The 13,977-nt window shown below is 41.3% G+C and overlaps 1 protein-coding gene across 1 annotated transcript in view; it reads left to right on the top strand.

Moving 5' to 3' along the window:
• The window catches only part of LOC142469048 (dual oxidase 1-like), a 125,569-nt gene that overhangs the window by 7,899 nt on the left and 103,693 nt on the right, over positions 1-13,977 (top strand). The window contains exons 2-4 of the mRNA XM_075575900.1: positions 4,588-4,658; positions 6,773-6,856; positions 9,092-9,256. Of these exons, the coding sequence (XP_075432015.1) occupies positions 4,604-4,658; positions 6,773-6,856; positions 9,092-9,256 (304 nt within the window). The 5' untranslated portion in view covers positions 4,588-4,603. The remainder of the gene's footprint in view (positions 1-4,587; positions 4,659-6,772; positions 6,857-9,091; positions 9,257-13,977) is intronic.

The following is a 13,977-nucleotide window of genomic DNA, read 5'->3' as shown; positions in this document are numbered from 1 at the left end:
TGTAAGAGCACTCTCTCTCTCTCTCCACCTTTAAGACCCACCTTAAAACACACCTGCATAACGAAGCATATGAGTAGCTCCGTGGCTGATACTATACACGATACATAAAGCGTGGCCCCGGCAGACGCACTTTCTGTACCAGAACGCCCTCCCACTGCCTCTGTACGTTGTGCCTACCAACCAATTAGAGCAGGGGCTCCTTTTTCAAAATGTTACTTTTATGTAATTTCCTGGCCCATTTGGTCCCTTGAGGAGTTTGTTTGGAGTCCCCCTCCATTTTTTTTTTACCTTTTTCTCCCCTATATTTATGTCAACTAATAAATTTGTTATACATATATATATATAGCAATTGTAAATATTCCTGTATATTCATTTGCATGTCTTAGACAGGTCTGCAACCCTGTCTTTCACCATTATCGCCCAGCACACAGCACTTCCACTGCAGCAAGGGATTCTGGGAAATGACATGCAAATGAGCACACAGTGCCACCTTTTATCTCAAGCTCACATTACATGAACAACCCTTATATATATATATATATATATATATATATATATATATATATATATATATATATACAGTGTTCGACAAACCTATACATTTGCTCGCCCCGGGCGAGTGGATTTAACCCCCGGGCGAGTAAATATTGGCCCAAGCAGCACACGTTTGGTACTAGGTGGCGAGTAGATTTTTTTGTGTGGCGAGTAGATTTTTTGGTGATTTGTCAACCACTGTATATATATATATATATAGGGCTCGACAAATGCACTCGCACCCTCCCTTGGGGCGAGTGCATTTTACCCACTGGCCAGAGGTACCGGCGCCGTGGTGCAGTGTCTCCCAGCATTCTCCTGCTGCTTCCGTGAAAATGGCCGCGTAGCGTCAAATGACGCCGCGTTGCCAGGACAACGGGACGCTACGTGACAGCTGCTCCCAGTAACCCATCAGAAGGTTTGCGTAAATCCACATCATCACCTTGGCACACCAGCATCAGGTTGTTGCCCCCAAGTGAGATTTCAGAAGTCTCGTGCTCATTCAATAATGAAATCATACACTTCAAAGTTTCCATATTCTTTAATTATTAGATTAATTTGATCATCCCCATTAGGTCTATGTTGATAGAATTTAGATTATTTTTTTTCTTTTCAGTCATCTTTCTTACAAATTTGTTCAAATCAATGAAAAAATCTAAAAGTTTTGGCTCATTGGTGGGAGCAAAAGATAACCCTTTTTCCAGGACACACTCACACATATGTTCATTTGTTAAAGGTTTTGAGGAAAGATTAAAAAATACCCACACCCCTCAAAACTGTCTGTGTGGGGTACCATATCTCTCTCTTGTGTCTGCCTTTCTTTTATTATTGAGAATAAAAAAAAAGAAAAGTCCTAAGAGATAAATTAGATTACCAATGCATTAGACCAGGGGGCGCAAACTTTTTTCCCTGCGCCCAACCGTCCGGCGGTCACCTCACCCCCGCGCCCCCCCTTACCCCCACTTACCTTGCCTCCGGCGTCACGACGTCACATGACCTCGCGGCGTTGCCATGGCAACGCGTGTGGAGCCAGGGTAAGTAACGGTTTATAGAGGCCCTGCAGCTCCCCCGGCACTTAATTTAAGTGCCTTCGGGAAGCGCGCGGGGTCTCTGTAAACCGCGCCCCCCCCGCATCCAGTCTCGCGCCCCCCAGTTTGCATTAGACAACGAGAGTGGAGTACAAAGAAAACTGGCAGAAATATTGGTACTAAGGGACTTCCTAGAGGAGGGGCCCCAAATAAAGAAAACGAAATAAGGAGACCCACGGATATGACTGATACCCGATTGCAACAGCTACCAAGGAGGGATCCAGTTAGAGACGAGTTTAAGGATAAGGGAAAGACCCTTAACCCTTCTCTCAGGATTCTCCGTTTGACTCCCATTTCAGCATTTGGACAGCAGCGGCAAATTGTACAGCCGGAGCCGAGCTGCGGTTCCAGAGAAAAGGGGCGTTTTCCCGCTGGTTATACAAATGTGCTCAGATGCAAGAGAAACACATTTTGCAAAAAGTACTTCTGTTTCACCCCTGTTGTTCCCATAGACTTGTCACTCATCCACCACACTTGTCAGGTTGCGCCACCTCAAAACCCCTGGTGCACCAAGCCGGAATTAGGTTCAGAACCCCATTAATTGTGTGTATGATGGTACATGATTTTCCCGTGTATGTACCGTAATTTACTTATGCCTGCGTATATTTGTTATCATGTATCATGTATATCAAAGTTGTGCAAGATTTTTTTTGGGGGGGGGACCCCCGGTTGCAGAGGCCCCGCTCTCTTCTCCAAGCCATTTCAATTAAATGCTGGGGGACCACGTGAGGCCTCTGCAACTTCACTGCAAATTCACGTGATTTAGTCAGCTTCGGCGCCGTATCGCCATGGCAATGCGGCGTCAAATGTCACCGCGAGGTCACGTGCCGTGATGCCACATGACTTCGCGGCATCACTTGACGCTTCAGAGCAGGTAAAGTGGGCGCGAGCAGTGGTGGAGAGCCGGCAAGGGGGTGGGGGGGGGGGGGGGGGGGGGCGTAAGGCAAGAAGTTTGTGCACCTCTGATGTATATCATGTATTCCTATGTGGCTTGCAGTTCCCCTGTATAGCCTCAAATCCTAATCCTGCCCCATTACCACTTTGGATAGAATGGGGTGAATTAGGTATGCTAAGGAGCCAGAACCATATGCCAACCTCCTAACATCCTAGGTCTGGGTTAGTTGCGAAATCCTTTGTTAGCAGCCAGACAGAGTCACGCTACTAATTGGTAATGGGTATAAACGCCCACTGGCTCAGGACACTTTTCCTCTCGCTGTCCCTCTGGTACCTTGGCTGCATTGGTACCTGATATTCACGAAGAACGTCAGCAGTGCAAACCAGGAATAGTCGTCTTTTTTTTTTTAACGTCAATATAAGAGTTCGTGTTGTTGATGATGACATAAGTTTACTTACCTTGTTAGGTATTACCTGTTGTCCCCGAGTCCCTATGTCTTATTGTTTGTACTTCATATGTTATGTGATTTGCTGCTAGGGGCAGCTAAATAAACTCGGATTGGTTAAACCTCTGTATTCTGTCTAAAGATTCTTGGTAGTCCGATCAACCCTGATCATGACAATGTGAACGAGTGCACAAAGCACAGGGGACTGTATGATTGTTACCACTTATTGGGCGTGCGTTCCCCTATTTTGGCAAAAGAGATGGTGTGTTGGAAGGGGTGGGGGTAGTACTGATGCTAAGAGTAAGACTAAGGCCCCAAGGGATTACCTGCATCAGCGTGACCTGATGGACTTCAGGCCACTCGCGAAGGGGAGGCGCGGTGGGGGCGCGGCAATGACATCACAAGGCAGGTTCGCCCTCATTGGCCAAGACAAAAATCTTGTCTTTAGGCATAGGCGGTCGCGCATCGCGCCTTGTGCGCCCACACACACCGACTGGGGCCTGCCCCACAGAGGGCTGTACCTTGTGTGCGTCGCGCACGCCATCGCGCGCGTAGCCGCTGCCGCAGGGGACGAAGCCTTAGGGAGCCAGTAGCAGCAGCATCACTTACAGGAGGCATGCTACCTTATGTATGAATGGGTTTCATTAGACGGTCCACAACGCACCTGATGTTCAGATGTATGTAACTGTCCCACATTTGTGTCAAACATGGGACTTTCATCAACATAATGTAAATATTTGTCCTGCTAAAGAGGCCTGCAATGCATTGCTTTGCAATTTGGACTGATACCTGATGCTTTATTATATGACTTATTATGATATTCAGCCTCGCATCAAGAGGCACCTTCACCTGCTGTAAATATGTATGCTGTTAACTATGAGAATGTGCCATCGATTGTCCGATGCTGCCCGTAGCTCCAGCCAGGTCAAGATCTTACATCTTTATACCTTGTTGAAATATATGTGGCCCTTTCTATAAGTCTACCCCGTGGCACTCTTCCCCTACGCCTTTGTTCCTTGCCATTCTGTCCTGCCATTCAGTGCTCCCCCACTCCCCTCCCCACCATGACTAATCAGTTCCAGTGTCTCATGCTGTTTCCTCAAGGGCTTTTGTGCTACTTTTGTCAAATTAATGTGTTGTGTAGTCTGTCTGCCAGCACTGTGCACATACCCTGTTGCAAGGCTAAAAGGTTTATCTAATGCTGTGCTGCCCTTTCTTAGGCTGAGTCCCCGCTGGCGCTGAGCGCGCTCATGCTTAGAGCATGAGCGCCGGGTGTCCTGCAACTTGCGCACGCAGAGGGGAGGAGCGGGGCGCAATTGCGGGCTATCAGAGCAAGCGGGAAAGTTTAAAAATGTTATTTACAAAAGCGCCGAGCGTGTGTGCCCGCGCGCATCGCGTGAGCCGGAACTATATATATATATATATATATAGTTCTGCATATATATATATATGCAAGTAACCGCGCCAAGCGCCGCCCGCTCAGCGAACTCAGCGCCAGCGGGGACTCAGCCTTATAGTGGGGGCTCTTTGTCAAATAGTGACGTCTGCTGGTGCTGGGCAAAAAATAGACACTCTCCTATAATTTTACCATTCCTTTGAATATAATTTTTCTTTATTCTTTCTAGTGTTTCCTGTTTGAAAATGAATACACATCCTTTTGTTTGGCTTTTCCTGGCAGAGATATGGAGCTGCATTTGTAAGTCGATATGTAATTTATTGCAAGATAAATCCTCAACTGTTTAAATTCAACATGTAAAATAGTTGTGCCATTCTATGGGGCCGATTCATGAAACTGTGAGAATATCGTGGTGCATTTTCGCAACCAAAAAAATAAAAATAATGCTTTTTTAATTAAACAATTTTTGCATGTTCAAACCATAGACACAATCTGGTTCCAGCTGTGCAAATCAGGGCAATATGCACAGTTTATTTATAAATAAAGAAATTAGAGAAAAAATATATATACATATATATATATATATATATATACAGTGTTCGACAAACCTATACATTTGCTCGCCCCGGGCGAGTGGATTTAACCCCCGGGCGAGTAAATATTGGCCCAAGCAGCACACGTTTGGTACTAGGTGGCGAGTAGATTTTTTTGTGTGGCGAGTAGATTTTTTGGTGATTTGTCAACCACTGTATATATATATATACACACACATACTGTATATACACTCACAGTATGCTTTTCAATAATCTGTAAGATTGCATTTTGCACAGAAATGCTCGGTGGGAACGAGAGGGGAAGAGAGCTCTTGATATTAACATATCAGTATTGCAGATATTCCACATATTCAAATCGGGATGTTCTCAAAGAAGAATTTGTATCTTTGCTATATGAAGAGGATTAAAAGTAGAGTCTACCAAGAGCACTAATCGAGCCCCACCCAATACAATATATACATATTTTTTTAAACACATAAGATTATCAAAATTTCTACACATGTATTAGTCAAGCTAGAAAATGAAGGTACAGCTCAGCCCCGTTATAACGCGATCCGTTACAACGCGAATCCGCTTATAGCGCGATGCACACGTGGATCCCATTTTTCATATTTATGAATACTTTACAACACGATTATTGGTGTCTTAAATACTTTATTGTACAATGCATAGAACTGTACATTATTTCTAATGCGATCCGCTTCTAGGGCGATGTGATTCTTTGGACCCCAAGCACAGCGTTATAAGGGGGTTGAGGTGTATACTGTAAACATCCATAGCACTATGGATTTTAACAATAGAGCTCATGAATTTTCTAGCTTGACTTATACATTTATATAATTTTGATGTGTTTTAAAAATAAATCTCTTACTGGGAGGAACTTCGGTGAGTGCTATGGATAGGCTCTTTTTTCTTCGTTTATTAATACTATTGGAGTTGTGAGCTCTTCTCTAATTTTTTAGGAATCATTCCTAAACAGTTATTTAATTTTGTAGCCTTGAGTATAACTCAATTGTTCTCTTTTTATCTTACTGTATGTTTATCATATATACTCCCATTTTTGATTGAATCGATTTGCATGACCTTTTCATGTGAATTTGGATGGTAAAACTCACAATTTAATAAAGAGGTCTTTAAGTGTAACAATTTGCTAAACTTTAAAAAAGTTTGACTATCAGCTGCATCAGAAAAGCTGAATATTGTTAACCTAAACACACACCTTAGTCAGTAAATTTACTGTCACAGGTAGGGTTCCCAGGTGGCTCCTCCTAAAATACTGGACACAATGGTGAAAGGTGCGATGCACTCGGGACACGCGCGCTCACGAGAAACACACTCCTCTCTCCGCTCCATGCTGTTTCCTCCTCTCCTTTGCCCGACCATCAAGCTCCTGACACCTCCTGATTGGCTGCTGCTAAGTAATGCATCCAATCAGGATGGAGGAAGCTACCCAGTCCCTATCAGTAGCCCTGCTCTCTCCCGGCTTGGGGAAATCTCGTGGCCACCCAGGCCGGTCAGGTCACAATGTCCAGGCAGGTAATACCAGACACATACATGTGCATTACCTCTAAAAAAAATACTGGACAGAGTGTCCAAATACAGGACAGTCCAATTCAATACTGGACACTTGGCAACCCTACGGCAGGATCAACATATAGAAAAGCAGACTGATTTGTAGATAAGGCTGTGGTAGAGTTTGGAAAGGAAATGATTTGTTTTGGATTAGGCATAAAGGGACAAAACTGTGTCTGTCTTGGGAAAACCTGTTATAGTGTTTTTACTGAGCTAAAACATTAGTCTTAATTCCCTTTCCACTTTTGCTAACACATGTACACTGTATTTTCTTTTCTGATACTGTAGGTGCACAAAGCAATATCCAGTGGGAGATTCAACGCTATGATGGCTGGTATAACAATTTAGCACATCACAACAGAGGATCTGCAGGTACTGTAGGCTACAGCTGCTTATGTAAAGTACATTTGAACCCTTACTCAACCAGTTGAGAAGATGAGTGATGCACAACATGCAGTGACATAAGAGCTTTTTTTAAAATCATTATCAGCACTAATAACACTTAAATTGTCCGTAGTAACTAACAATGTTTGGAAATGGAGGCTGCATTGTTAAGTATAAGAAAGCAAAAAAAGTATTACTAGGTGCGTATATAAAAATACAAATCCTTAATTATATGTCAATAACCTAATACAGTATAAATATATATATATATATATATATATATATATATATATGCAAATACAACTGTATGCTCATCTGCATGTCTTAGGCAGGTCTGCAACCCCGCCTTTCCCCATTATCACCCAGCATACAGCACTTCCACTGCAGAAAGGGATTCTGGGAAATGACATGCAAATGAGCACACAGTGTCACTTTTTGCCTCAAAAACCATTTTTAACATGGTTCCCTATAGGCTTAAGCTTGCTACATGGTCACAGCTTTGAGCACAGCCAGGGTTAAGGTGCATACCCAGAAAACCAACCACAGACAGCTGTTTCGACCTTAATGGGTCTCATCAGTGTGGGGTTGATTTTAACTGGGTATGCAAAGAGGCTATGGGATAGGCTAAACCATAATACTGAGTTAAGTTATGGGGAGTAAAAAAAGTGACAAAAACCCTCCACAGGAAAGCAAATATGCAAATACAACTGTATGCTCATCTGCATGTCTTAGGCAGGTCTGCAACCCCGCCTTTCCCCATTATCACCCACCATACAGCACTTCCACTGCAGCAAGGGATTCTGGGAAATTACATGCAAATGAGCACACAGTGTCACTTTTTGCCTCAAAAACCATTTTTAACGCCGGGTTGAGCTGTTCCAAATTTAGATGTTTAGATGTTTGCCTAAGCCTAAATCCAAGAAAGGCTCCTCCTAAAATTATTATTATTATTATTTAAACAAAAATCCTTCATGTTTTTTTTTTTAAAGAAAGAAATTGTCGAACTTTTGCGAGAAGGTTAAAGTTTGGATATATTACACCAAAGAAAAATGTTTTGATTTTGTTCCATATTTAAAAAAAATAAATAAAAAAAAAAACCTAAAACCAAAACCTTTGAGTTTTGGCAAAACCAAAACAAGAAAATGATTCAGAACCTAACCCAAAACACCAGTGAAAGTGTCTGCCCTTAATAAATAAATATAATATATAATACATAATATAATATAATAAATAATATAATACATATTCTTAATTAAAAAAAACTGATGCAACACATACACCAGCACTTTTTTAAATGATAGTAACTGATTATTCCCCTGTGAATTGTTATAAATGAGTGTTAAGAGAGTTATAAGGGCAGACATTAGGGTCCAGCCACTAGTATAGGGTTAATTTTGGGGTTATAGGGTTAATGTCTTTTGGGTGCTCTTGAAAGGGGAGTTCCACACCACACCCAAATAAAAGAAAAATAAGAAAACAATGTGATTAATGCAATGGGCTTCCTTAGAAGAATGTCATCACTGTTAAAGTAAACGTTTTATTTATTTGATTAATGTGAGTAATAAATGGGTTTTCTGTGTCATCCATATTTGTAACCTTATCTGGTAATGATAGCCTCATAATCGTATATTCTGTAATATATATGTGAGTATATGTACACCAGCACACACAGCACTAAATATATACAGGTATACCCCTGTTTAAGGACACTCACTTTAAGTACACTTGTGAGTAAGGACATATCGCCCGATAGGCAAACGGCAGCTCACGCATGCGCCTGTCAGCACGTCCTGAACAGCAATACCGGCTCCCTACCTGTACCGAAGCTGCACGCAAGCGGGGAGACTGTAGAGCCTGTTACACATGCGTTATTTACACCAGTTATGCACGTATATGATGATTGCAGTACTGTACATGCATCAATAAGTGGGAAAAAGGTAGTGCTGCACTTTAAGTACATTTTCGCTTTACATACATGCTCTGGACCCATTGCGTACGTTAATGCGGGGTATGTCTGTATATATATATATATATAAATATAACGATGAACAGTTGCTTTCGCTGCCTATTCTGTTGAGCCAAAAGTGGGAAAGAGGTTTTGTCTTGTTTCATCTCAGGCCTTTGTACGTAGGGCTGAAAAGCAGGAGTTCAGGGAATTTGTATCCCCCCCCAACTCGCTCATCTCTAATTGCTATTTGTTGTGCTTCATAACATGATTATCAGGTTCTAGACTTCTGCGTCTCCTGCCAGCCACCTACTCTGATGGAGTTTACCAAGCCATGCAGGAACCCCAGCTTCCAAACCCAAGGAGGATCAGTACCGTGGCTATGAAGGGCGATTCGGGTTTCCCGTCTCGCAGGAACCGAACTGTGCTGGGAGTCTTTTTTGGTAAGATCATGACAATACATGCATTTCCTCTGCTTACCAAGGTGCAACGTGTCCCATATGGAAGTGACATCATACAAGTATTGTATTTATTTTTTTAATAACATAAATAATGAAACATTATTCTTATCTAGTGTTACTAGTGAACGTAGAAGGGCCTATTTGTGCGAGTTTTGCCATGCAATATTGCCCCAAAAACAGACCACAGGGTAATGTGATACAAATCTGCCTCTTTCGTCATATTCATCATGAATGATCTACTCAGAAATATGATTAAAAATCTCATTTTTAATGCACTTTTCGCAACAAATGTGTTCTATTTCATGCAATGGCCCATATTAACTAAACAGAGTTATTCCATAGGACACCTTTCAGCTAACTTACCTGAATAGACCATTGGCCTTTAAGCCAGGCAAGCAAAGTCTTGTGTATTTTACATGAAGAGAGACAGCGGGAAAGAAAGTCTTTTTATAGTAGTCTCCCTCTCACCTTGTATACCACAAACCTATTTCACAGACAGTTTTCAACTCGTAATGAGAATGAACTACTTGAAATAGTTGAATATTTTTGCATATAGTATACAATGCATATTTCTGCTTGTATCATGTGCATTTTTGCATATATAATACAGTTCTTTGAACATCTTATTCTGAGTTAGGTTAAGTAGTTTTGTGGTATATAAGAAGAAAGACTTAGGACTACAACTGCCGAACACACAGAATAGCACCACCAAAACCCAATCACAACCTACAGGCATACCCCCATTTAAGGACACTCACTTTAAGGACACTCGCGAGTAAGGACATATCGCCCAATAGGCAAACAGCAGCTCACGCATGCGCCTGTCAGCACGTCCTGAACAGCAATTCCGGCTTCCTACCTGCACCGAAGCTGTGCGCAAGCGGGGAGACTATAGAGCCTGTTACAAATGCGTTATTTACATCAGTTATGCACGTATATGATGATTGCAGTACAGTACATGCATTGATAAGTGGGGAAAAGGTACTGCTTCACTTTAAGTACATTTTCGCTATACATGCTCCGGTCCCATTGCGTACGTTAATGTGGGGTATGCCTGTACTATGCTGTTTTTGCACTATTTAGACATGCAAGGACTATACAGGGAGATATGCTTCTGTGCACAAATGTACATTTCTGCACAAAAACACCATTCTCACAGTTTAATAAAAAAAAGCCCCAGAACAGAAGATAGTAGAATAATACACTTTCAGTGAGTACACAGAGCTTAAAACCTAATGTTTACTGCCTGACTCGCAAGGAGAGGTAATTTGGCTGAGGTCACTCATTCTGAGCGAGCGTAAAAAGCGGAAGTTGGAATCAGACCACCAAGTATTTGAGGCTGTGCCTTTTATGATAAACCTTCTCCACACACATATTCATGTACTCAGTTAATTAGAAAAATATAAAAAAAATTTTTTTTACAGATTTACCTGAAAAGAAAAATGTTTAAGACGGAAACTTCAGATTTTTTTTGCAAGCAATATTCTGTACATTCTGTATGAATATGATATATATATAAATAAAATGAATATATATACAGCTCATCCCCGTTATAACGCGATCCGTTACAACGCGAATCCGCTTATAACGCGATGCAAGCGTGGCTCCCAATTTTCGTATTTAGGAAAACTTTACAACACGATTATTGGTATCTTAAATACTTTATTGTACAATGCATACAATCGCACATTATTTCTAACTCGATCCGCTTATAACGCGATGTGACTCTTTGGACCCCAAGCACAGTGTTATAAGGGGGTTGAGCTGTATCCAACTGGACATATCCATCCATTCATCCCGAAGAACTTGCACTTTTGCTCTGAATTCTTTTTTTTATTTTTTAAACAACCCTAAGATGCCAGATATACAGTAAACTGTATTAAAAAGCAATATATGTACCTTACATAATCCAAAGATATATAATGTATTAACTTCTATGGTAGCCAAGGGGTTACAAAACATAACTACCTTAATAGTTACCCATTGTATATCATAGCGGCAAACTATGCTATACAAGGGGTAACCCCGCCCTCAATAAACCTGGGGAAGCCTGACTTTCCTCCATTGGCCACTTACCTTTTAACACTCACCCCCCTCCCTCCCTAACAAACCTGACCATGCCCTCTTTATACTTTACTGAAGCCTATCAATATAAATATATATTGATAGGCTTCAGTAAAGTACAATGACATCTATTCTCCCATTTTACATAATTGACATCAATATGCATATTTGACACAACAATGCAGGTTAACCAGTTGAGAAACATATTATGTGTCACGGACTCCACCCTCTTTAGTCATGGTTAATAGCCCTATTAGCGAAAGCTGGCTAATAAGGCTTTGGGTCAATAGAAACACAATTCATACATCGACTAAAACACAACAAAGACATAATTAGACATAATTTAATTACTATGGGTTATTTCGAAGACTAATTTTCTCTTCCCTTTCCTTTTTCTCTCCACTCCAGCAAAAGACCTATCTTGGGGTATGGATATCGGGATAGGAGTAATGCCAAGACTGACATAATGCCCCCATTTTAATAGGAAGATACCCCAATGTTATGCTACAATAACGTGATGCTAAGCCTAACAATGCTAATAAAATGTGTTTGCATAGAATTAGCTGTGAGGATACCATGTTAAGTCAGGGAACATAACGTCCATCCCTGTTTAAGGTAACGTTGCATTATGATCCCTGATTTCATGGAGCGCTTGGGATCTGGGCCCAAGTTTTATACGTAGTTTCTCTAATTTGTTATGCAGAAACCATAACAGACTGCATTTCCCATATACACTATCACTTATCTCCCCTTCTGAAACAATGAGAGGAATGATGCGTTATCCTCTTCACCTATATCATTCTCCACAACACCGTACAACAGTGCGTAATAGAGAATACACCGGATTATCATACAAGTGTTATGTCATGTGCCATAACTATACCAGGACTTGTACCTACTGTTTGTGCTACAATTAGGGTGGCCAGGCGGCTTCTCCAAAAATACTGGACTCAATGGTGAAAGGTGCGTCAGGTCACTATGTCCAGGGAAGAAAATACCGGACGCATACATGTCCAGTATTACAATACCTCTCATTTTTTACTGGACAGAGTATCCAAATACAGGACAGTCCAGTTCAATACTGGACATCTGGCAACCCTAGCTGCAATGGCATGGTTACATCCTTCTCTTATTTCCTGCGAGTCTCATTCATTTTTAGCATTAGTGTTTCATAGATTTGACTGGAGTCTCGCTGACGAAAATCAAAACTTTTCTATTAAAATGTCTTTTTGGGGGTGGGCCAGAAACTTCCAATTGTACTTCATTTTCTCCTCATTTTTAGCATGCTTCCTCATATACATTGCTACAAATAATTAATATTATCTTTTTTTCTTCGAGATAATGAAGAATCAGTAAAAACTTGCTGGCAAATAAAATGACCAGGATGAAGAAGGGAAATATGACAATGAGGAACTAATGGCAATTAAGTGCATATTTAACATGTGTTTTTGCAAATAGCCTAATTTAGAAAGCTTGTGGTGACTGGCGTTCTGCAGGCTGTTGTGCAACTCACCTATTTTTTTTCCCCCGGGAGTGCTTCTGTCTCTCTTGCCTTTTTTTTTTATTGTTGCTAGGGTGTGTTTCAAATGTAAACAGTTGCTCATAATAATGATGCAATTGTGAAAACATCTCTTCTGTCTACCAAAAACATACTTAAGGCAGAAGAAGAGAAGATCCAATATGGTAGAGTTTTCGAATGGTCATGGATTGGCAAAGTATATTCACGTGTCATGGTTTTCTGCACTTTTGCTGATTGTGTCGGAATACCGTTGGGAAGTGGAGCAATAGAAGGGGTTAGTGGTAAAAGACTGTGATTAAATGGGCAACAAAGCTGCTGAAATAAGAGGTGAAACCCTGATCTGCTGCCAATTCTCATCAGTATTGCTGTGGGCAACCATGGGTGAATGTTGGGCACAGTGGTATGCCGATGTATTTTTGTGTGCAAATGTTTCAAAGCAATGAGACGGCTCTGTGCAGGAGATAGTGGACACTCAGGGGTTGACCTGGACTTTCTCTGCAAAGGGGCTTTTTTAATAAAGTATTTTTTATTAGGGAGTTTACAGATACAATGCAAAACATTTCATTTAGCATATAGTATTTACATGTACATAGATCATTCTATAAAGTTACATAGTTCAATATATATTTGCGATAGCCATTTTTTTTTCCAAACATAGCCGTCTTGACCTAATATCTCGACCATTTAACTCAAAACCTTGTTTCATAGTTTACTTGTGACTCCCGTCTTTTCTTGCAAAGGGGCTTTTAATCAATTAATTAATGTAAGCATGGTGTGAATATCAGACATTGCATGCCAGGGGAGGGGATCCCATTATATCCATGTTGTGTATGGTTTCGGATGTGTTAGCAATGTGTTTATTCTGTGCTCTTTGTTGGGCAATTGAGGAGGGGTTGACTACCTGCTGAGGGGACTTGCATTTCGAAGCTGGAGCATTGTTCTACCCCAACAGCTCAGAGCAAAGCTGCACTCCACCCCTGTCTGTGATTAGCTACACCTGGTGTTCCAATTTTGGGATTGGGTACTCCAATTAATATAACCAGGCCAGATGGACAAGCAGAGAGAGGGTAAGGGAAAACATAGGGAACAGGGGGATGTGAAAGTTGCTGTTTAAGATTGT

Source organism: Ascaphus truei, chromosome 18 (genome assembly GCF_040206685.1).
Source record: "Ascaphus truei isolate aAscTru1 chromosome 18, aAscTru1.hap1, whole genome shotgun sequence".
In the NCBI taxonomy this organism is placed as follows: Eukaryota; Metazoa; Chordata; class Amphibia; order Anura; family Ascaphidae; genus Ascaphus; species Ascaphus truei.
This window is presented reverse-complemented; position numbering and strand designations above follow the sequence as displayed.